This window comes from Cryptotermes secundus, unplaced genomic scaffold (assembly GCF_002891405.2).
Source record: "Cryptotermes secundus unplaced genomic scaffold, Csec_1.0 scaffold461, whole genome shotgun sequence".
NCBI lineage: Eukaryota > Metazoa > Arthropoda > Insecta > Blattodea > Kalotermitidae > Cryptotermes > Cryptotermes secundus.
Window position 1 is genome coordinate 623,742 of NW_019739952.1, and position 23,604 is coordinate 647,345.

At 38.5% G+C, this 23,604-nt stretch overlaps 1 protein-coding gene across 1 annotated transcript in view; it reads left to right on the forward strand.

The window, feature by feature from the left end:
• LOC111872125 overlaps positions 1 to 23,604 on the forward strand; it is a 64,732-nt gene that overhangs the window by 30,338 nt on the left and 10,790 nt on the right. Inside the window, exons 4-7 of the mRNA XM_023865709.2 lie at positions 2,108 to 3,217; positions 4,967 to 5,050; positions 7,478 to 7,523; positions 19,069 to 22,506. Coding sequence (XP_023721477.1) covers positions 2,225 to 3,217; positions 4,967 to 5,050; positions 7,478 to 7,523; positions 19,069 to 19,922 — 1,977 coding nt within the window. The 5' untranslated portion in view covers positions 2,108 to 2,224 and the 3' untranslated portion in view covers positions 19,923 to 22,506. The remainder of the gene's footprint in view (positions 1 to 2,107; positions 3,218 to 4,966; positions 5,051 to 7,477; positions 7,524 to 19,068; positions 22,507 to 23,604) is intronic.

Below are 23,604 nucleotides of genomic sequence, written 5' to 3' on the forward strand. Positions count from 1 at the left end.
TGGTTTACAAAAAGGCAAATTTGAGTTGTTCAAAATCGTGGGGGAAATAGAGCAGGAAAATATCAGCTGCAGAGACAAAATTCTGGCATTCCAAGGTAACCAATAATGGCAAAAACTGCGATAAATGACAGACCAGTTAAACAAGTCAGTATGTTTAAATACTTAACCATATTAGCACTTTTAACATGAAATTAAGTAATTCCCATTATGTATGTGACAAAATTTAAAGATTGCTAGGTGACAAAGCAAGAACAGCGAGTCTGCTAAAATTGTATAAAATAATGGCTGTAGCCACACTGCTATGTGGGCCGGAGTGCCAACCCTAACTGAAATGAAGTTCCAGAGGACTGCTTCAGGCTATAGGAGAACAGGCCATGTCAGCAATCAAACACTCAGACAAGAACCAAAATGTAACAACTCAGACAAAATAGATGAATATAAAATAAATTGATTCCAAAAATCTGAAAGAATGAAAAAAAACAGATTTGCTAAATGATTTAACCAGTGTACATGAAAAGACAGAATAAGAAGAGTTGTACCATACAAAAATTAATGGCCTAATTCCAATATAAACCTTGAAGTCAGAACAGACTAGTAAAACTGGCACTTGCAGATGATGATAGAGCTCTCCTGGAATGTGACGTCAGGAAGTCTTCTAGGTATTTACCGACCTTTTGGATGAATGTGCTGCCTGCATGTTCACAGTATCAGGTCACTGAAGTTGGAAGTGTACTGTGTGTTCTTGTAAAATATCGGCAAACATCTACCAGACTACACAGTGTTACGTTCCAGAAAATAGCAGTCTTTATAGTTGCTCCCATTAGAACTCCACATCTCAGTATGATGACTTTTGGGGCCTAGGCACAACAGAATGTTACCTTTACCTTCCACTTCATGAATAGTAAGTGGCTTACACAGAGGGAAAATTTACTTGTGGCTTATACATTGTGAATAAAATGAGGCTTAGTCGCTAGGGTAACTTCACCAATACATATTATCTATCATGTTTATCCACCGGGGAAAACCTATCATGGCATGGATCATGGGCTTATTTATATGAGCATGTAAATTTATAGCTCAAATTATGCTTTTAATTTCCAAATTTCCCACACTGGTTCATTATATGATCTTTGATCCTTCCCAGAAGCATCTCATAAGGCACACTGTATTAGAATTAAAAACAGAAACATCTTCATGTTGTGGGAAGCAAAAGGCTATGAGCCACAGTTTTAAGAAATGGAAGAACTGTAACATCGAGACACATTGAAATGTCAGCTGACAGCAAACACACAACTCATATACTTTGGTATAATGTTTAGGAATTGTTTTCGGAATAACGTTTGCTGTTAGAAAATGTCCATATTTCAAGTGTCCTCACAAAGAGCTAACAGTCTCGTAGTAGCAAGAAAATAACATTTTGTCATTTCATCATGACAGTCACCAGTAGTTTTCCATACTTGACTTTGTGTTTTCCACAGTAGTGAACTGCACACGAAGTAAGGGAATCGCGATAAATTGTTGGATAACATTCTTCTTAAAACATTCATAAGTGCTATAAGTGAACCCATTCACAAAGTAAATAAGCGAAAGGAACAGAAGCTTCATATTTTGCAACCAGAAAATAAAATGAATGGTATGGCTTTCTATCTTTGGCTTTGCTTATATGTAGCTTTCATCTTTAAAACTGCATGTTAAAGCAAACCAGTTAATGCTGCAAAGCATTTAATGAGCATAACAGCTATTCTGAAATGAAACTGCTCAATTTGTTGCGAGACGGTTAAAATCACAGTTTATCTTCAGAATATATTCTTGCCAGTTTTAAGTCTCATTCATTGTTTGCCTGCCATTTATTCGATTTATTTCTGTACGTACTGACCACATAATTTGGCGTTTTACCAGTTTTTCTTGACAGTGTTGATATTTTTCATGAACTTCCTTTTTATACAGAAGATAAAAATGCTCACAACTTTCCTCCCTCTGAACAAAATGAAAACAAAGAAACTACCAATATAAAGACAGTGAAACTGTGGAAATGTCAGTATGTGATAATTCAGAGGATTAATGAGCATCACTTATATTAAATTTGAATGTTTTGCCTTATCTGCAGACACATCTGCTTCAACATCGTGTTGCTGAATTGCGACACACTGCTGACATAACAGCAGTGGATCATTTCTGAAGGAAATCCAGCCAGTTCGGCACGGCTCCTTTCACCAGCAACAAGATGGGGAGTGCAACACAGCAGTATTGTCTGAGGTGGAACAACCATCGATCCAATTTGCTTGCTGTGTTTGACGAGCTCCTCCGCAATGAAGCATTTACAGATGTGACACTGGCTTGTGAGGGTGGTACTTCTGTCAAGTGCCACAAGATGGTATTGGCAGCATGCTCATCCTATTTCCAGTCCCTTTTCACAGAGCTCCCATGTAGGCATCCTGTTGTAGTGCTCAAAGATGTAAAATATTCTGAGATGAAGGCGATCCTTGAGTACATGTATCGCGGAGAGGTGAACGTTGCTCAGGACCAGTTGGCTGCATTGCTCAAGGTTGCTGAAGCACTGAAAGTTAAAGGTCTTGTGGAGGAGACAGGGCCCCTGTCTCACACGAATCCTCCCAAAGATCCTGCTGACCAACATCTGCAATCTCACCAACAGCAACATCAGCATCAACTTGAAAGACACAGAGATGATGACCCCTCTTCTGCCCACTCTCCTCCTAGCATTAGTACCTCCACAGCAAATATGTCCCCTCTTCCACACAGTAGCAGCAATATTTCACCACCCCACTCATCAGGCATGCCAGGTCCTCCATTTGAAAAGAACCCGTATAATCTTTATGGAAAGTCTCCTGTGATGGAGCGTGGGAGCTCAAGAATGAGCCTCCCAATGTGGGCCATGCCAGGGTTGCCACTCCCCCACCATCCATCCCCAGTTCCAGCGCCTAGCCATCCTCATGCAGCTGCTGCTGCTGCCATGCTTAACAGTTGCTATGAGGCAGCTGGCACGGCAGACATGTCCCCATTGAAACGGAAGAAACTTCAGGGTCTGTTGATGAGCAGGGATACACCAATTTTGCGCACAGTACTGGGACAGGGACAGCAGGGGCAACAAGTTTCACAGGGACAAGCAGAATCCTCTCAGCCCATGTCCCTCGTCTGTCAGCCGGATAGTCATAATGAACGCATCCATTCCAATGGATCTGCGCATGATACAGAAAAGGTAAGACTGATACAACACCTAAACAGTGTAAATGCCAGGTGATGAGTCATGATTAATAATACGTAGGTTGACTGTGTCTGTCATGGAATTCATGTCAAGCCAAACACCAAACACTGTCTGTGATTGTCAGTTTAAGGAAGAGTTTTCTATCTTCTGATCGACCCACAATACTTTGAATGCCAACCAGTAGACATCTCACATTTCTGTACTCTGTTGATGTTCTAAAGGTTTAGCCTAGATTCTGTCACAAGAATTGAAAGTAAATGAAGCCAGGCAGTGAATTATTCATACAGTCAAAAACGGTCATCAGCAAACAGAAACTTGCATCTCTTTGTCTGTATCAGTAATGGCAGTAACTATATGCACGTTACCTTGAGCATTTCAGATCAGCATCTCTAATTTTTTTTTGTAGAAAGATTATTTTTGGTTCCTGTTCAGAGGTGGATTAGAATGCTTCCACCATAGCCTTGCGAATCATAGAAGGTGATGAGATGAAAAGGGAATCCGGTTCCTAGGGGTATAACTGCGCCACCCTGTCAGTGGGTGACAGAAATACAGAGACCTGGTCCTCCAGGTTATGCAATGCTGATGATCTTGCTCAGTAAAAAATATATTGCTGCAAAATCCAAAAAAAGTGGAAACCTGATTGCTAATCTGGCAGAATCTTCTAAGGAAGGCTATGGCCCCAAAACGGCTGTTTTGTCTGTGATATTGATGATTATTCTTATTTTTGGATAAACCCTTTACAAATGTTATGCAGAGTGGGTAGTTGTTTCTAAATGCTTTTCATTGTTCATGGCTTGAGTTCAATGTTCAAGGTGTGATGGCCACACAAAACGATTTGGTCAGAATTACAAGTAACAAATGTTTCAAACAGTAAGTTCCACATTATGCTTACAGCAATTTGCAAGTAATATGCAGGGATTTTTTTCAGGTACTCGAGCTGATCATTGGATAGCTACCATGAAGGAACCCACGCATTATGGGCCAGCCCACTTATGTATCTCCTGAGCCCCACATTGCTTTCTGTACTTTTTGTGTAGGATGATTGGTGTTTCAGTCAGACATGTTATTACTTGTATTGAAATAACATGTATGAGATACACCTTGGAACAGTTAGTGTTCATGTACAGTACCTGTGTGAAAAGTGGTTCTGCAAGAAATGTGTGGAGAAGATTATGGCATAAAATTTTAAATGTGAGACTTTCACATAGAAGATTTATTCGTAGGGTTTCAAATAAATTAAGGCAGACGGGATTGTTGCTGAACAAAATAACCGTCTTGGAACTCTGAATGCTCACTGAAGATAAGCTAGATGAAATTGATGTTGGGCTCAAATATTTTCTTTGAAAATAACTCAGATGTCATGCATAGGACATGGAGATTTCCAGATTGCCAGAATGAACTGCTATAAAACTCCTGAAACTGAAACAGTTTAAGACAACAGTAGTTGCAGGAATTTCACCTGTGTGATACCACTGCATCTTGCAGTATACTATTTATGATGATAAAATCAACTGTTACCTGATTTTCTTGCACCTCTGATTCCTAACTTCTTCCCTAGATGGGCGTGAATAATCACGTTCACAGTTCAGTCACCTTTACTTGTTGGATCCCCTCTAGGAGACTGGGCGGACTGCAGATAAGGATTTCAGAAAAGCCTTTTTATGAAGTGGTCTTACGCATAACATGGAGAGTAGTTATGACCAAGGACGTTTGACTGTTATGTTGAATTTCTCTGTTTTGCAGAATTTGAAAATGGAACCGTCATTAGACGAGGCGCGTTCCCCATTCACTGATATCTCCATAATGGATGAGGAAACAAGTGAAAAGGTATGCCACTGATCTTGAAGTGATGTGTCTGTGTCCTATTATTTTCACTCTCTTTATGCTGCTTACCTTATTCATATAAGGAAAGTGTCATTATTGTGGTTAATGTATTTTATTTTGTAGAGTGTAAACAGAAATGGTGATTATGCAGACTCTGTTTTAGCTTCCAATTTGTAATGATAAATAGTGAAAAGTGCGAAATATTGTATACAGTTAAACTTTAAACTTCCAAACATTCTGTAATAAACTTTTTTATATGTTACCGTCTAATAAGCTTTGGCAATGATGTGAAACTTACAAATTGAACATAAAGTATACGTGTATAGTAGTACTAGCAGAAATTATGCACAGGAATTTGTCAGTAAATTATATAATTATTAATTTATACATCTTGATGCTTAATTAAACTATGTAAGATTTGAGGCTTCCGTGAGAACCGGTAAAAGCAGACTGCTTTTACCGGTTCTCACGGTCTCTTCGCTTGCAGATTTCTTATATTTTTTCTTCTACCCTGAAGATGGAGGCGATACGTTCCTCCGAAACGTCGGTTAACACCATATATACACGGTGCCAAATCCCAGAAGACTGCTTTCTTCTTAATTATACTGCTTGAAATATCTGAAGGAAGGTAAACATAAGTACTTCACAGGACTTCTATGTTTGTTTCAAACTGCAGATGTGCCCTCATATTTTTCACTTTGAAATCAGCATGTGAATGGAATTGAGGCAGATTTTCTCTGGGTACTTCAGGTTCCCCTGCCAATTTTCATTCCGCCAATTCTTCATATAATCACCCTTTGATGAACACTATAGAGCCTTGATACTGACAGCGCCATTAAATAACAAAAGATAAAAAAATGGCAAGGAAGTATCACAGAAGAGTCAGTACAGTACTCAAAACATGTGTTTGGAGGTGAAAGAAAGGAATCCAGAAATGCAGTTTATTTACGATGTGAATTGTCTTGGGATTAGGGTCCAGTGGCAGGCCTTTGTGAATACAGTGATTAACGTTTGGTTCCATACAAGTAGGGTGGCCAGGTACTAGCATAGGAATTGTAAATAGTGGCTAAGATCTATCACAGAGCTTTGAAGTGCAAATGATCCGGAAGATGCTAGTGACATCATCTGACAAATATGATGGTATTTAAAAGTACAGTACAATTTTGTCCATAAGGTAGTGGGAAGAGGATTTCTATATTTAAAATAGTAAAACGTTTGTGAGTTCTGGCATAGCTCAGGCAGTTAGGTGCTGGCTTCTTACTGCCAAGGTCTGGGTTCAGTCCCAGCTGACTATGTGAGATTCATTAAAGCACAAGAGACCACTGTAGGTCGCGGTGCAAGGGCTGAGAAGGCCTACCCCTCATACATTCATACATGTGAGATTCATAGTGGACAGAGTGACATTGAAGCAGATTTCTTTACAAGTTTCTTCAGTTTTCAACTGCTGATCACCATTTTATCATTGCTCCCTACTCATCCACTGCCGCCTCCTGAGATGTGTGATAGCCAGGACCATGAAGTAAATTACACATAACTCAGTTTTCAAGTTGAGGGCTTCACTTCTACCCAGCAGTTGACTGGTTACAGAGTAATGTACTTCTTTCAAGTAAAACTTGAAAACTCAAATGTGTGCATGATTTCATATATGCATGCATGCATGCATGCCTCATCATTTCTTGGGCATAGTTATTTGAAATAAGCTGTGATCATCTCTTCCCAAGTCCCTTTTTATCTCACCATTCGTTTCGATTCACTGTCACTAAGTAGCTCAAGAATCATTCACACCGTAATGGTGGTTTAAGTCTGAATTTCTTTATTAATGTAATGCACTGACTCAGTTATAAACAGTATCTGTATAATTCCTAAATTAATTAGCCAGTGCTTATAGGTTTTTCTTTATTAATGTAATGCACTGACACAGTTACAGACAGTATCTATATAATCCTAAATTAATTAGTCAGTGCTTATAGGTTACACTGGAATGGAAACAATGTTATTCCATAAATAAGCATAAGCATCAATGCCCTTGTCTACTCAACTGGCATGATCATTCAGTACTAAATGACGTTTTCAGTTGAAACAGCATAATTAAATAGTTTATGTAATCAGTACTCAGTCTTTCCAGGTGAATGCCAGGATAAGACCTTGAAAAAAAAGTGACATGCCTCCTGTTCATGTTCAGTCTTTTGGTTCAGCCTTTCAGTATAATCTGACCCATTGAAAGAGTGCCCACAAATCATTCACTCAGTAAGAGTGGATTAAAATTTAATATATGACAAATAAAACGAAACCACAATTCTGTACATCATGAATTGGCAGGTGCAGTTCCTACAGTTTAATTTCAAATGCAACTTTTATGTTCAAATACTACTGAATAATTTGTGTGCTTACTGACTACTATAAAATTGATGCTTCTTTTTCTTGTTCCAGAATAACAAGGTAATGCTGTCTCAGTCCTTCCCAGGCGATGTCCGAGGTAAGACAGAATTTTTACCTTCTTATTTATAAATGGGAGTTGAACTCCGATGGGGAGAGGGGTATGATAGAACTGTAAATATTGGTCTACTTACAGGCAGCTGAATCATGGCAACAGACGTCTTTTGTTCTTTTGGTTAGGCTATCTAGAATATATTGATTATTTATGGAATTGGAAAGTAGATATGCATGTAGTTTGGATGGGAAAAATCAATAACATTGCGATTCAGGAAATCCAATTATTCATGAAGCAGAGCTACAGTGATACTGTATAATTCCAAAAGCAGTAAGAAAATATACTTGTACATAGCAGTCTTCCATAGTGGAATGTACTGAAATGTCTTACACAACCATGGGCAAAATCAGTCACTGTTCTGTGACTATTATTAGCTTTATTCTGAACATTGAGTTCAATTGTATAGTTGAATTCGTTTCAGAAGTGACATGTTTCACACCTAATAGCACAAACTTTATAAGTCAAAAGAAGAAAATTGAAATAAAAGAGCATTTATTTGCCAACCGTGCATCATATTTAAATCGATATGGGAATGCACAGGTTACAGGGCATTAGGTTAAAGGAGAATTAGCAATAAATTTCATGACAGTTTTAGTTTTGCTGTATTGTATAATGATACATCAAAACTCTTGTATATAACTGGAGTTGTTCAGTCTGTGATTGGCTTTGAATTAAGTGAATGAAACTCAGTTCCCAGAAGGGTGGTTTTGGATCCCATATGGCCTCCTAGCCAATGGGTATTAGGCAATCTTTTCCTGGATGTAATGTGGTTGGAATGCGAAGCTCACTCTTCATAATCCAGCACCGAGGTCTACAGTGTATTTAGCTTTACCTACACACTTCCTACATGCATTAATGGTGTCGATCCTAGGCACAGGGATAGCTCATTCTTTTTATAAGCTCTTTGAACTGAGCAAAATCAATGTATTTTTATTAGGCCCACTGGTTCCATAACATGGCAGTATACTTGTGAAGAAATGGATCAAGACCTTTTGTAATTGTCTTTCATGATTATGAGTTATAATGACAGTGAAAACCCATTGAATATTCTTCAGTTTTAAGTTTTCCCTCATTTAATGTTCAATTTGAAGGATCCCAAGTCAGTAATCTCATTGTTAAATTACCTCCACTTAAGGTTTTGTCCATTTTAATATTCCCAAAGAAACTTTGATCAGGGGTTTCACTATGTTCTGTAGGAGAACTAGCATCAAGAGCCAGTAACTGGACTAATTTGACTGAAGTGTGCCACCTTGACATGGAACACTGTATATGTATATGGTTTATCTATGACTACATAGGCTTGAGTATTATAATGAGTGATGAAGTGTGAAGAAAACCATGATGAACCTCAGACAGGAGAGCTGGTGCCATTGAGCTGGACACCTTCTGAATACAAGTCTAGAAATACTATGCCACCCTGCTTGGTAGAAACAAATTTATGATTAGTGACCTTCAATAAAAACATTGAATTTAAAAGTAGTACTTCTTTCCTGTTTTGTTTACGAGATACAAGTTCGAGTTTACGTGGCTGCGCAGTACATACACCAGTTCTTATTCTCTCCCAAGATCCACCCTCAACTCGGTCTTCGATTTGTAGCCTGGTTTGGAATCCGCGCTGCATGGTCTCTTGGTAGGCCCTAATCTTAGCCTCTGTCTGTTGGTTCTCATTTCTTCTTAACCGATCTTCATCTGGCCTCAAGCCTTTCATAATTGGCGCTTATTATTATGTTGGGCTTTGTTCAATTCGCCCATCAGCTGCTCCAGACAGTCCTGAACTGCCACAGTGGTTTCATTTTGAGAGGCCACCAAACCAACAGTTCAAACCAGTTCAGTCAATCGGTCACTCTAGTCACACTCCTGACAGACTGTTAAATTGCTGCTGGCCTTCGCCAGCACAATGATTCTTTGTTCCGCATACTACCAGACTCATGATCCTGTTTTACTCTCTGATGGCTGTGGGAACCTTCAGACAGCCACTGCAATTCCAATCCTGCTTCTCTCGGACAGTCAGTTACGCAGCTTCCAGGCAACAGCGTGCACACTTTGTCACTCTCCTTCCTTCTTATTAACATTAGTTAGAAGTCTGGTTTTGTTTTCCGCATATCTCAGTACCTTGAATATATATTTTTACTGTGGTACTAAATTTATTAACTTTTGCAAGTCTACTAATTATGAAACCTGCCAATTGGGTTCTAAGCCTTTCAGGTTTCAGTAAAGATAATCTGACATTTAGAGTTAGTAGTGCCTCTTTTAGGGGTGTGAAACTTGGTCTCTGACGTTAAGGGAGGAACATAGCTGAGGGTGTTTGAGAACAGGGTGTTGAGGAGAATATTTGAACCGAAGAGAGATGAGGTGACAGAAGGTTGAAGAAAACTGCATAATGAGGAGCTTCATAACTTGTACCCTTCTCCAAGTATAATTAGAATGATAAGTCAAGGAGGATGAGAAAGGAATGGCTTGTAGCATGAATGGGGGAGAAGAGGAATGTGTATAGGATATTGGTGGGAGAGCCAGAAGGAAAGAGACCACTGGGAAGACCAAGGTGTAGGTGGGTGGACAATATTTAAATGGATCTTAGAGAAATAGGATGGGATGGTATGGATTGGATTGAGCTGGCTCAGGATAGGGATCAGTAGAACGCTCTTGTGAACATGGTAATGAACCTTCGGGTTCCATAAGATGCTGGGAATTTCTTGAGTAGCTGCACAATTGGCAGCTTCTCAAGAAGGGCTCAGCTCCATGAGTGAGTGAGTGAGTGAGTGAGTGAGTGAGTGAGTGAGTGAGTGAGTGAGTGGGTGTCTCACCAGGCTTAGTACTACTGTGCCTTTCTGTGTCCCGTACAGTGACTGGAACAAATGTTGTATTTTCGTGTAGCTTCCTGTGAAGATCATGGCACTGAACTCCAACTTTTATACTCTTTTGATTTCTTACCTTTATAATATCACCAGAGCTATCATGAAAACGTATGCAGTGAAAGGAAGACTATCACCAAATGGTATAGGTTCCTGAAAGTTTGTACGCTAATAAATGGTTGGAGAATATTCAATTCTTGTTATTCTTTTATTTTTTAAAAATGTATAACAGCATGAAAGCTGTGTGAAATTTGTATTTACGTTTTTGTTTGATTGTGGCAGTTAAGTAGATGGTTATTTCAAATTTTGTATGAAATCTTGACATAATAGTCTCTATAAAGCACAACTAATGAAAATGTTTGTTTTTTATAACGTTTCTCTTAAAAGGAACTGTTATATAATAATAAAATTGCCAGTTTATAATGACGATCTTATTTTTGTGTTCACCAAAAATAATTATTGAAAGTAGCTGTTCTTTTCCAATGTTTCTTCCTAAATAAAGTGTAGTAAAATAATGAAACTGCTCCAGTCTTCTCTGATACCTCTTCCAACTTATCATCTTAGTGCACTGCAAGAAACAAAGACTGAATTGTTCTTATTTAACATTAAATTCAGATTCTAAGAAGTAAAGAGTTATATCACATCAATTTTTCATTTGATTTATTATCATTAAGTACATACTCTGAAAACATAAGAATGTGACATGACACATCTTTTCTATTTACTGTCATTTTACTGAATAGTGGTCACTTTATGCATTGTGATCAGAAATGAAGAAATAGAGGAAGGAAATGGAGAGACAGAAGTATTTTATATTTTATATTGGTATTGGCATTGGCTTTGGGGGAGAATTTCCATTACACTAAGCATTCATACCACTGCTAGTCCACTGTGCAACCCTGACATTTCTGAAAAGTGTCCTGCATGTCATTCTAGAGCCAGAACTATCCTGAGTGAAACCTTTCTTATATTCATTGACTCCAGCCATGTGTACTTATTGATTGATTCTGTGTCTAGCTAAGCATGGTAACATTCTTACAAAAGGCTAAATGTGAAACTAAGGTTTTTAGGAAATGTATATAAAATGTAATATAGTATTACTATGTACAGTGTAGCCATTGCCAAGTGTATACTTCTAAAAGAATGACTGTTTGTAAAATAAGAATTTCTGAGCAGAGCTTCAGTCTGTATGGTGAAGCTAGCATGAGCTACAAATTCATAATTACTGTGTTTAGTGACACACCTGTGTAGAACTTCCATTATGACAGATTGCAGCTGTTAAATATGCAATCTGTGCAATTTTAAATGTTGCACCATCACCATATTTATAAACTTTTAACATTTAAATCATCCTTAACTGTCCTCTGTAATTAACTAAGTAAGCACTGCCACGAAGGCATATAGGGGAGTGGATGTATAGACCCACGTTTTCTTGACCTCAGCACAAGTTGGAGGTGAATGTTCAGCTTCACGCCCTTGCCGCTTTGCCCCCAGAGAAAGAGCCCCCAGTACCCATTGTATAGGAGATTGGGTGGACCCCAGAGCTTATTTGAACAACATGAAGAAGTGAAAATTCCTGACCCCACCGGGACTCGAACTTCTGACCCTTGGTCGTCCAGCCCATAGCCAGTCACTATACTGACTGCGCTATCCTGGCTCACAAACCATCCCTGGTACAACATTTATATATATTGTCACATGTATAGTGGTACTAGTGACGATAATGACAGGTTGTAGTTCAGACGATTGGGTTTATTGGCACTTTGGTTACAACCTCTTTCAATTACACTCAAATTACAGCACTATCACTGATTTACACATGATAACAGTCTCCATAAATTGCACACTCCCAATCCCACTGCACTATAGTGCACATAATGTCTTCAAATCACATGACAAACTTCCTGTTACTGTTACTTTGCATAAATCAAAGGAAAACTGTGAAAAACTATTATTAGAAAATTCACTAATCAATTTTTGCACAGGAGCACTTTCCGTGGATTTAATTTTAATATTCTCTTTGTGTATATTAGTGTTCAAATACTGAAGCACTTGAAAGCGTTTTTCACAACCAACTGTTTTCTCACAACCTCGGCAATAAAGAATTTCCTTATCCGTACTTATCATCTCTCCTTCAAACTCCCGCTGATACAGCTGTAATTTAGTTTTCTGACTTACTTTCACTTTCGGCATGACTACAGAAAGCTAAACAAACTTAACTACAGACTAGTCAGCACTAATGTGAATGGCCCCCAGCTTCAAACGAAGAAGCGTAATGAACCTCGTGGAGACTTCTGAAATAAATAAGTGAAGTCCCTTATCGGTTGAATAGTATTACGTTGATAGCGGCTACATGTGGACGCTTCCAACTGATCTCTTTGCGGCCACTCTGATGGTATGCGGATGAGGCAAGTTATGAGTAGAGGGATCGGGGAAGTCCCGTCCTGGGTATTGCATCAGAAACATGAATCATGACGAAATGTTGAGTCAGATATGCAACATATTCTAATATGGAACAGAAAAATTATATACACATGACCATGATTGAAAATTTGAACATAAAATTAAAAAATATATATGATAAACATTTCAAAAAGGAAATATGCAGTATAAATAGAGATCTTCGAAAATATGATGCTTATTCATAAAACAGACAAAATATGCATTTATATGCACCATCAAACCATGTCCAAAATTTAAGAACTGAAGTAATTCATACATATATCCAAACGAGCATACTTTCTGGTGCAAGAAAGAAATATGCATTTGCATTAAAATCCGGTCTCTACTCATTATATAGCCTCCGCACTGACCACACACAGAAAACAGCCTCTATTGTTGTGAAGGAGTGTTTACCACGACACCACATAGCAGTAGCTGTGGCATTGACTGCATAGAAAAACACCATGCTTCCGTTGTTGCCTTGCTTGTATTCGGTCTCAAGGTGTTTAGCAGTCAGTTACCTAGCAACACTCTGGCCTTCCACGTGTACCACCATACACATGACAATATTTACTTTTTCAAGATTTCTCATACCTAATTTCAAAAAAGGCTTATAGTCATTGATATCATTCAAAGAGCTAGATGCAGGTTTTGTTTTGTATTCTTAAAAAGTATGATATAACCATAATTGTATATTTTCCAAGGATCTGTTGCTGCTCCAAATTTGAGACCCAATGTTAAGTGGTTTAGTGCTGTATACCACCTTTGTATTACGAGGGTCGTACTGAAAGTCATGAGCAACAATGTTTTGTAAAGTAACATGGTTTATTATTGACAAACCAAATACACCACCTCAATCTTCAGACCTTTCTTTATTTTTCCACATAATCGCCACTTCTTAGTACACATTTTTCCCAGCGTTCTGGGAGTTTGAAAATTCCCCTTCTGTAAAATTCTGTTCCAGCCATCCGAAGACACTGACGCACTGCTTTCTGAATTGCCTCCCTTGTCTCAAAACGTTGTCCACGCAGCTGATCCTTCACAAGTCCGAAAAGATAGTAGTCTGAGGGTGCGAGATCAGGGCTATAGGAGGGGTGTGGAAGAACTTCCCACCCCATCTTTGCAATTGCTTCCAATGTGACCTTTGTGGTCTTCGGTCAATGACCGCAGGACGCAACGAGCACAAACTTTCCTATAGCCCAAGCTTTCAATCATCTCCTGTACTGCACTGTGCCCTATTCCAAGTTTTCGGGCTATTGTGTCCACAGTCACACGCCTGTCATCTTGAATGATCTCATCCACTCTTTCCTTGTTGCGTTCAGTTGAGGCTGTTCGAGGACGACCGCTCCGAGGCTCTTCTTCGATGCTGGTTTTCCCATCTTTAAAATGTTTCACCCATCTTCGAACATTGCTCGCACCCATGCACACACTTCCATAAGCACCCTGAATTCAGAAAGCAGTGGGTCAGTGTCTTTGGATGGCTGCAACAGAATTTTACAGAATGGGAATTTTCAAACTCCCAGAACGCTGGGAGAAATGTGTACAAAGAAGTGGTGATTATGTGGAAAAATAAAGAAAGCTCTGTAGATTTAGGTGGTGTATTTAGTTTGTCAATAATAATGCATGTTACTTTACAAAAAATTGTTGCTCATGACTTTCAGTACGACCTACGTATTTATGGTAGAAAACTTAAAGAGTGAATAGATGAGGTCAGCTTAATGTTCGTACCAAGTCTCAAGAAGATTTTGTCAGTTGGCTTAAGTGTCATTAGTTGGTAAAGAGACACAGATATGATACCAATAAGCTGTAGGTTAAAATCAGATGGAATAAATTGGCCGATTATCTTCTAGACATAAACATGGATTTAGTCTGTTTCTTGAATAAGTTACCAATTTGAATTTTCTGCACCTGTACTGTATGTCAGGATCAACATACTAGAAAAAGTTAATAGAAGAAAGGAATGTGTTGATTCATACATGTAGCAAAGCCTTGGATTGTTGACTAAATTAACATAAAGACTTTTCATAATACTGTCATGATTTAGGGGACTATGGCTGTAGATGGGGGATGGGTTGGTTAATGGATTTATTGACCACTTGTATACACCACTCGGAACTACAGTTTACGGATCACTGACACACACAGATTAGTGTCCTCAGTCTATTACAGTCTCCACTAGCCGTTTCCAGGCAATGGCTTCTACCAGTGACAGTTGTTCAGCTTCCCACATTCTGGTCCTCTTGTTACAGCCGTCTGTGCAAAACTCTTGTCAACTGACAACTAACTGGGTCCCAGGCTGGTGGCCATTTCACACTAACTCCCTAGTCTTCTCTTCACAGGCTGACTTTAAACTGACAACTACGAACTGAACTCTCTCACTCACCAACCAGCTACTTCACGTAACTTCACTCAACTGAACTGCTGACAACTGACTGGAGCTTGGCTTCTGTCCTCATTATATAACCCTGGGGCAAACCCAACAGAAAACACCAACTCCAACAATTCTTCTATTGTTGATATGGCAGTTGCCTAGCAATATACTGGATATTGTTTCTGCGAGAACATGTTTATCAACCTTTACTTTTTTTTTTTTCGCATAGTGGGGGGTGGAGTCCAGTTGGGCCCACTCAGCATGGCAGCCACTGATTGGCCTATTGTACCTGCCCCAGATGATTATGATGATGGAGAATTTGGTGGAATCAAGGTTGGCCGGGGAAACCGAAGTACTGAGAGAAAACCTACCCCAGCGCCACTTTGTCCACCACAAATCCCACTTGTTCAGACCCGGGCCATCGTGGTGGGAAGCCAGCGACTAACTGCTTGAGCTATGGCACGGCCTAACCTTTGCTTAGAAATGGGTGTTTGTTTATTTGACTATTGCATACCAATGGCTGTACTCGTCCATTTAGAGGTCTCTGCCCAGCAATGGTTCTGTATGCTAGAATATAAATTGACCAGTGATCTGAATGCATATAATTTAATCTAACCAAGCCACACATAACATCAGTGCCATAATGTCATTATTGGAAATACTGTGATATTATATTACTTCCTGTCATGTGTTAGGCTGAGACTCAGGAATTTGAATTTTCTGCAAGAGTAGGGGCTTGAATTCCTTTCTCTCGTACTTCATGTAGACTGGCTTCGTGGCCTAAACGTCCTTTTGTTCAGTAGATAGTGGGGGCCCTTCTCCAGGTTTGAAGCAGTCAACATGTGAAGTTGACAACTCATGCCCAGGTTAAGAATATGTGGAGTTTTATCTTCACTTTATTTAAACACTTTAATGGTATGGTAGGTAGATGCACAGATTATATGCAGTCCATCATTCCTCCCTGCTGGGGTGTGGAACAAGCCATTGTGTACAAATATATACAATAATGAAGTCACAACAGAACATGATATACTGAATATTACATAAGTGAGAAATTCCCAATAGTTATTTCTTAATAAGTACTGCAGTTCCACATATATAATTAAGAAGCTACTATTAATTATATAAGGTTTATAAATTCAACAACAGAACAATGGAAATTTGTTTTCAAAAAAGGTCTTGACTGCAGTTCAGATGAAGCATGTGTACCTTTCAGTGCTTACTTAATGACAGAATGGCAAGCCCAGGGCTTTTATGCATATGTATGGGAGCTTGTTATACAATTAAAAAGTCTGGCATAATATACACCTGTTTTGAACACTGAAGGACCTATGTAAAAAATTCCAACACTTGAGATTAGAAACACATGATTTGCAAGAAGTTTTCTATTTGTACATTTTTCTCTATTTTTCCAAATAACCAAGGTTTCCTAGGGCACTGGACTTAATGGTCATGCTATATTTGCTCACAATCAGAAGCAAGTGTTAATGTGCAACATCACATAAATGAAACCTTACATGGTTTACTTCTGTAAGCACTGCCCATAATAATATTTTCTTCTGTGAAAGGAACAATTTGTTACCTTTAGTTGAATTCCCCAGGAGATTATTGTACCATATGGCATGACAGTTACATACATACATACATACATAGCATTCCATAGATCCATGAGTTAGTCAGATGACCTACCGGATGTGGAATTTGTCAAAAATCATACAATACATATATACATGCACAATTCAATTTCACATAAATAGTAAGGATTTCACAAAAGTAGTAAAATATCCATCATAAATCCATACATTAACATATACTAGATTTTTTTTTTCCTGTGTTCCAAACAAGAGAAAACATTACATACACTTTATGTTGTTTGGAAGCATAAATTCCTCAACAGAGTAAAAGGAGTGTGTAATTAAGTATCTCTTTAGTGCTACTTTAAATTGTCCCTGTTTATCTATAAGAGTTGTGATATTTGGTGGTAGATTGTTGAAGATTTTAATGCCAGTATAATATGCACTCTTCTGGAAACAAGAGAGGCTGGCAACTGGTCTGTGAAGCTGATTTTTATTCCTTGTGTTGACATTGTGTATTGTAGAATTGGTTGGAAAAAATTCTTGGTTTTTTACAATGAAGATCATTAAGGAGAATATGTATTCACATGGGAGAGTTAAGATCTCTAGCCTCTTGAAGATATTTTTACATGATTCTCTTGGTTTAACACCAGCCATTATTCTAACAATTTTCTTTTGTAAGATGAATATCTTCTGGCTGTAAGATGAGTTACCCCAAAAAATTATTCCGTACTTCATTACAGAATGAAAATAGGCAAAATAAATCAATTTGAGAGTCTCAGTATTGCTGACATGAAACATGCTTCTAACTGCGTAGCATGCTCCACTTAACTTAGGGATCAATTTATCTATATGGTTCGACCAACTTAGGTGGCTATCAATTTGCAAGTTTGTTAAAATGTGTGAAGTGCAATTTGTAGGTTCTGCACTAGAAAAAATAGAAAAAAATCTCATTGAAGTTGACTTTGGTGTTATCTGGGCTGTATGACTTTTGCAGATTTCATTGATTGCCAGTTTGGCGATGAATAATAAGTTCTAGCATCCTGTACAGATTTATTATACTAACTTATATTCTGTTGGTCACAAAGTTTCATGAAACTTGTTTTGTCAGTATTTCAGGTGGGTGCATAAGAACTTGATGATGAGATTCAGGATATTGTTTGATTTTACAAAATTGTTTTCACCATCATGCTTAGGCACATGAGCAGACCTTAGACAGCCATATAGAACATTTCAAGTTTTGATATTTAGAAGAAGCCTGCATACGAGTTTTTTTTTGGGTGGGGGACAAAAAGCCGATTTCTAGAGGTTAGTTGTAAGACTCAGTTAATATATGGGAAGATAACAATAGATCTTAGACACATAGGATGTAAATAAGTTAACTGGATAGAATTTGGTTCAGAGTATGCTCAGCTTGTAGGCTTCTATGAATATGGTGATGAACGCTGCTTTCCTTAGCAATAGGGAACTGCTCAGTCAACTGATTCAACTCATGAAAGAAGGTACTAAACCTTAGAGTTTGTATGTCTTAAATTTGTTACAAACACATAAATCACTGAGTGGTTACCCCTCATTCTTCGAACTCAAGAAATCCCATGTCTAGTTCGTGAATTTGAGATATTTTCTGATTTTCCTTAGTCTCTGCAGGCAAATGCTAGATAGTGTCTTAAAATAGGCCATGGCCAGTTCCACGTCTTTCGGCAGTTCATTGTCCACAGTAATCTTCCTGCATGACCTGTGTAGCTAAGAAGTGAGATTATGTTCAACCCTCACTGCTACCAGAAATTTTCAGTCCAGAGGGGAAGCAAAAAATTCTGCATGATCAGGATGCTTTCAAGCTGGCTACCATGAGGAGATATGGTTCATTTTGACAGCACATTTACATTAGAGATTAACCATGACATTAACCCTACAGTCCTCTTCTTTCCCCTCAGTGCTACAACACAGGGTGAGCTTTGGCATCCTGAACAATCCGTCTCCATTCGTCCATCCAATCCGAGGCTGATTGTCAGGTTTCTGAACATTTAATTTTCCCGGTGTGAGGTTGTTAGCCTAATGCCTGACCCCCAACCTGGAGGACCATGGTGTCCCTCTTCATTTGGCTCCTACCCCTTGACCTGTCCGGCATGGGTGACCTACCAGTAGCTATGCTACCACTACAGGGTCTTGGGAGCACTCAAACCCCACCACCAAGACAAGGTGGAGACACCATCAGTGGGGCTACCCTACAGTAAAATGTTAAATTAGTTGAGAGTACCTATATTTAAAGTGCATGCTATTGTTCTCCCTAGGTGTATCATCTGGCATTGCAACGTATGTGCCGACACAGAAGCCGGAATGGAAGCGGTACAAGCAGTATACAAGAAATGACATACTTTCTGCTATTGAGGCAGTTCGCAATGGAATGTCTGCTCTCCAAGCTTCTCGGAAATATGGTGTTCCTAGCCGAACACTGTATGACAAAGTGAAAAAAATGGGAATCACTACAAGCCGACCATTCAACAAGCGTGGTTCCAATGTGAGTGCTGGAGGGAGTAGTTACTTCCCCTATAGCAGTAGTGGGGGTAACGGTGGAGTAGGGAGTAATTCCTTGGGAGGTGTGTTTGCTGTGGGTGGAGGAGGAATGTCTGAAGGAGAAGAGCAAGTGGTGAATCCATCTCCAAGTGGCGCAATTATGGAGCCATTGTTCCTGCAACATGCACTAGATGGAATGAAGCGTGAACTTGGTGACCGGGAAACCATGGTTGCCATGGCTGCAGCAGCTGCTCATGCAGCATCATCGGCTAGAAGTGGAAACTCATCGTCGAGTCCAGGGGAGAATGGCAATGGTCATTCACCGAGCCCAAGTCCAAGTCTAATAAAGTACATACGTAGCCACAATAGTTTGACTCCAAGTCCAGCAGCTGCAAGCAATGAACTGCTTATCCCCAGCAGTGGTAATGATGGAATAGAAGATGAAGAGGATCAAGTGGAAGACTTGTCAGTCAGTCGGAAACCTGAACCGATGCGTGTTATCATGCCTCCAATGAACCCTACAGTTGCATCTGCATCCAAAAAGGAAGACATGCATGAAGATGATGTTCGGGAACATTGTACCTCTGATGAGTCGCGTAATACATCTATGGAAATGGCAGAAAGGGACTGAAACAGGGATGTATATAACTTGTTAAATGAAGCAGAATTTGCATGCACTTGAATAGAATTATTAAAAATCTTTCAAGTACATGTTCCTCTTATGTTTCCAATGGTGCAGTGGAAACATATGCCATAGTTTTATCAGTCTGTCTAAAGACATGAAAACTCTTGCGAACGTTCTTAAATTCAAGTCTTATATCTACTGCCTAGCAGAATTATGGTCCTTGAGGATAAATTTAATTAAGACTGTATTGGTTTCAGTTGTCATCTGAAAATTTTTAGAAATGCATGAAACTTTACCACTTATACTCAGTTATTTATCCTTTCTTCTGTGTGGCTGAAGGCATACGATTTATGCAGTTTGAAGAGCTCGGTACTTCCATATAATAATGCCATCAGGTGAAACCTACTGATTTGTGCCCAGCCAGATAGGGACCACCTCTGTCAGCTGGGCCCAACTGAGTAGATTTCACCTTAAGACAGAGACAGGATCCAGTCTCCAAAATTTTGTATATTTTAAATAAATAGAGGATGATGGATAATGACCAGAAACACAATAATTGTATTCATTTAACATCATCACAAATTTGAGGACAAGTATGTTTATTGATTTGACAATGCAAGGTGCCACACAGGCACTGTTGAAGGTGGGAAATATACATAATATTACTGCAGCCATTCTGCAGTTATGTGAGTTAAGTAATTCAGACAATAGCAAGAGTTTTCTGTATTAAATCCGCATGTTACAGCACATTAAGAGAGTTGTAGCATAGTCATTGTAGCATGCAAGTCCTGCTTCCAAACCACATAATACATGTTCAGCACAAACCAAACACTTCACTACCTCACTTCAACAGCCACCGTGTTCTCTTGACTGGAATGGGATGAAGCATTGTCTTGTCTCATTTCATTCAAGTTCTGCACTGACAGTATATTCTCTGAAGACTGCCATATTTTTTATTATTAAAATAGTAGCAATTTTCAGTTTTATTATATTTACCGTTTTTACACATTATATTTATATACAACGTTTAAAGACTGTTTTTGTGCAACTGTGAATTCAGTGCAATATTATTTATGTTGATTGCTTGTAAGAAGTTTATGAGAAATTGTCCACACTCTTAGCAGTTGGGAGGAAAATCCAACTTTGCGTTTTCTTTTCAGTTTTTTCCAGTGATATTTATAATTCCTTCTAAGTGACTTGGAAATGCTGCTAGAAAAGTAGGTATATATGTAACACATTTTCAGTTTTCCTATTGTACTTCATTGTGAGGAAATTGTGATTCTTTATAGATTTGGCAACCAGGGTAGTGCTTTGTTCTTTATCTACATAGTTGTTTGAGATTTCACGCCTGAAAATAATTTGTTATTGGTGATTTCCTTTAATCCTAAAATTTATTTTCAAACTGGGATTATGAGATGAAGTCATCTTAAAATTGGAAACTCTGATAAGAGCCACAGTTAAAGGCATATCAGCATCTAGCAATGACCACTGCACCTGCACAGTGTGAATGCCTGATCAGCACATAATTGTCTTTTATGGTGAAACAAAGTTGGAATCCTACTAGCTTGAGGAGGGACCATAATAATGTAAGACTTATACGTATCATGTGTAATGTTAAAATGTTCCTTTTAGTATGAGGGAATACAAATTATAAGACTGAGAAAACACATTACTGTATTGTACACTGTAGTTCATAGTTCTGGCCATAAGGTGGAGTTGGAGTCACATTGGAAATTCAGTGTTAAGGCAGGCATGAATATCAGTCTCTCAAATTATTTTGCTAAATGAATGTGCTTAGTACTAATGTATTTTGTACTTCTCAGACCACTGATACAACAGTATTACAATATCTTGAAGCAGAAACATTTTTGGAAACAAGTGAAAACAGTGGAGACAGTGGTCATGCCTGGACTCTTTTTCTCATTTGATTACTGAAATGCAGTCTCATATCTTGACAGAAATTATTCGGTTTACATGCAGGTCCTTCATACACTGTTTACTTCCTTCATTTGTTAAGTCCACATAAGAATCTGAAAAATTGTAACTGAGGGAGCAAGGGTAAGTACATAACATTAATAATACTGGAGCAAAGAAGTGTTTCACTTGTCATACTATTTTAATGAAATGCTGTATTGTTTGTATATATAAGCTGCCCAGAACTGAGAGAAATGGTACAGGTTACTGGCCCCAGTTGCTCTTCCTAATAAAAAAGTTTTTCCATTGTGATTCCACTTCAGAGGTGTGGCCATCCAAACTCCTTGTTTGCTGGGGTTTGATCTGATGAGACTGACTTCATTATTGTATTGCTCTTGTCACTTGCTCTTTTTGCTGTGGAGAATATAAGGCTTGTAGGGACAAGTTTCTTTTCAAGGATACGATGGGATTCGCAGAGAGATGTGCTAGGGTCGATGCAATTTTGGCAAATGTCCATGCATCTTGGTTATCTTAAGCTGTGTGGTATGACAACCAGTATCCAAGAATAACTACTATGACAGATATTTGCTGCATTTTACAGAAGGAGCTCGAAAAGCAGGAAGTGTGCATGGAAAGAAAATTTTATAGCTTGTAAATAGATGATAACATGTAGATTGTAAGTTTATTATTTTGTAGCTGAAATGCATTCATTAAAAAATGGAAGCAGGTGCTGTTAGCAATCACAAAATTAGATAACAGTGTCATAAATGACATATTATAAAACTTCTGTTAATGTGATAACAAGAAACATTACAAGAATAACTGAAAATGTGAAGGGTTGCTACAACCCGCTGTTTGCCATCCTGGCAACAGCAGCTAATGGAAGAGCTAGTTTTTAAAACCAATGACATTGCCTTGCTTGCAGTTATTATTGAGTTTTGGTTTCTTGATGGATTGTTTTATTATTTACATTTATATAATCAAGGTTTTGGGATGGAATGTATATTGTTTCTTTTTCTTGAGCTGTTATAGTGATATTCGTTATAAAATATGTAGTGTTGTATCTGTACAGTATAATAACATAGGCGGGGGAAGGGGGGAAGGCATGTGAGAGTACCCAGTGTGTGTGATGGGTGACAGCCCATTACTCATATAACATGTGTCACTAACCATTGTTTGGGATTGGTTTTCATTACAAGTGTGGCTTATCAAATAAAATTTAGAAATATTAAAAAAGTAAAAAAATGCTTTTGGCATTGTTGTTGCATAATGTAGGGTAAAGGCTCTTTACATATATCTAGAACACAAGAATATGGCGCCAGTTGTTAGCACATCACTATTGAGGCACTATTTTTCTGATTTTTCCAGCACACTGAAAGTTAATTTATTGAAACTTCTGTGTGTTATATCAGACAGAACATACCTTCCAACAATTTGCAATAGCCATGCAGAAAGGAAAGGATTGATAGTATACCAGGATAAGTTCGTTCATCTCTGAAGTTGGAATTTGCAACTTTGTTTCCTTTATTTTTATTCCACTGCTGTGATTTTCTAGACTGAGCACAGCAAAGCTTGTCATGAACAGCTTTCTGTGTCATATATACATCATTTCTATATTCGATCAGAGAACAGACTGATTTTATGCTTGTCCTGTTAGCCCTGGGTGTTGCTGTGTTCTGCATGTAAGCTACTGGATAGGAGTCTCTTGATACACATAGGGAGAGCAGTCAGAGGCCAGTGATGTAGTTTTGTACTAGTTTCTCTCAATTACCAA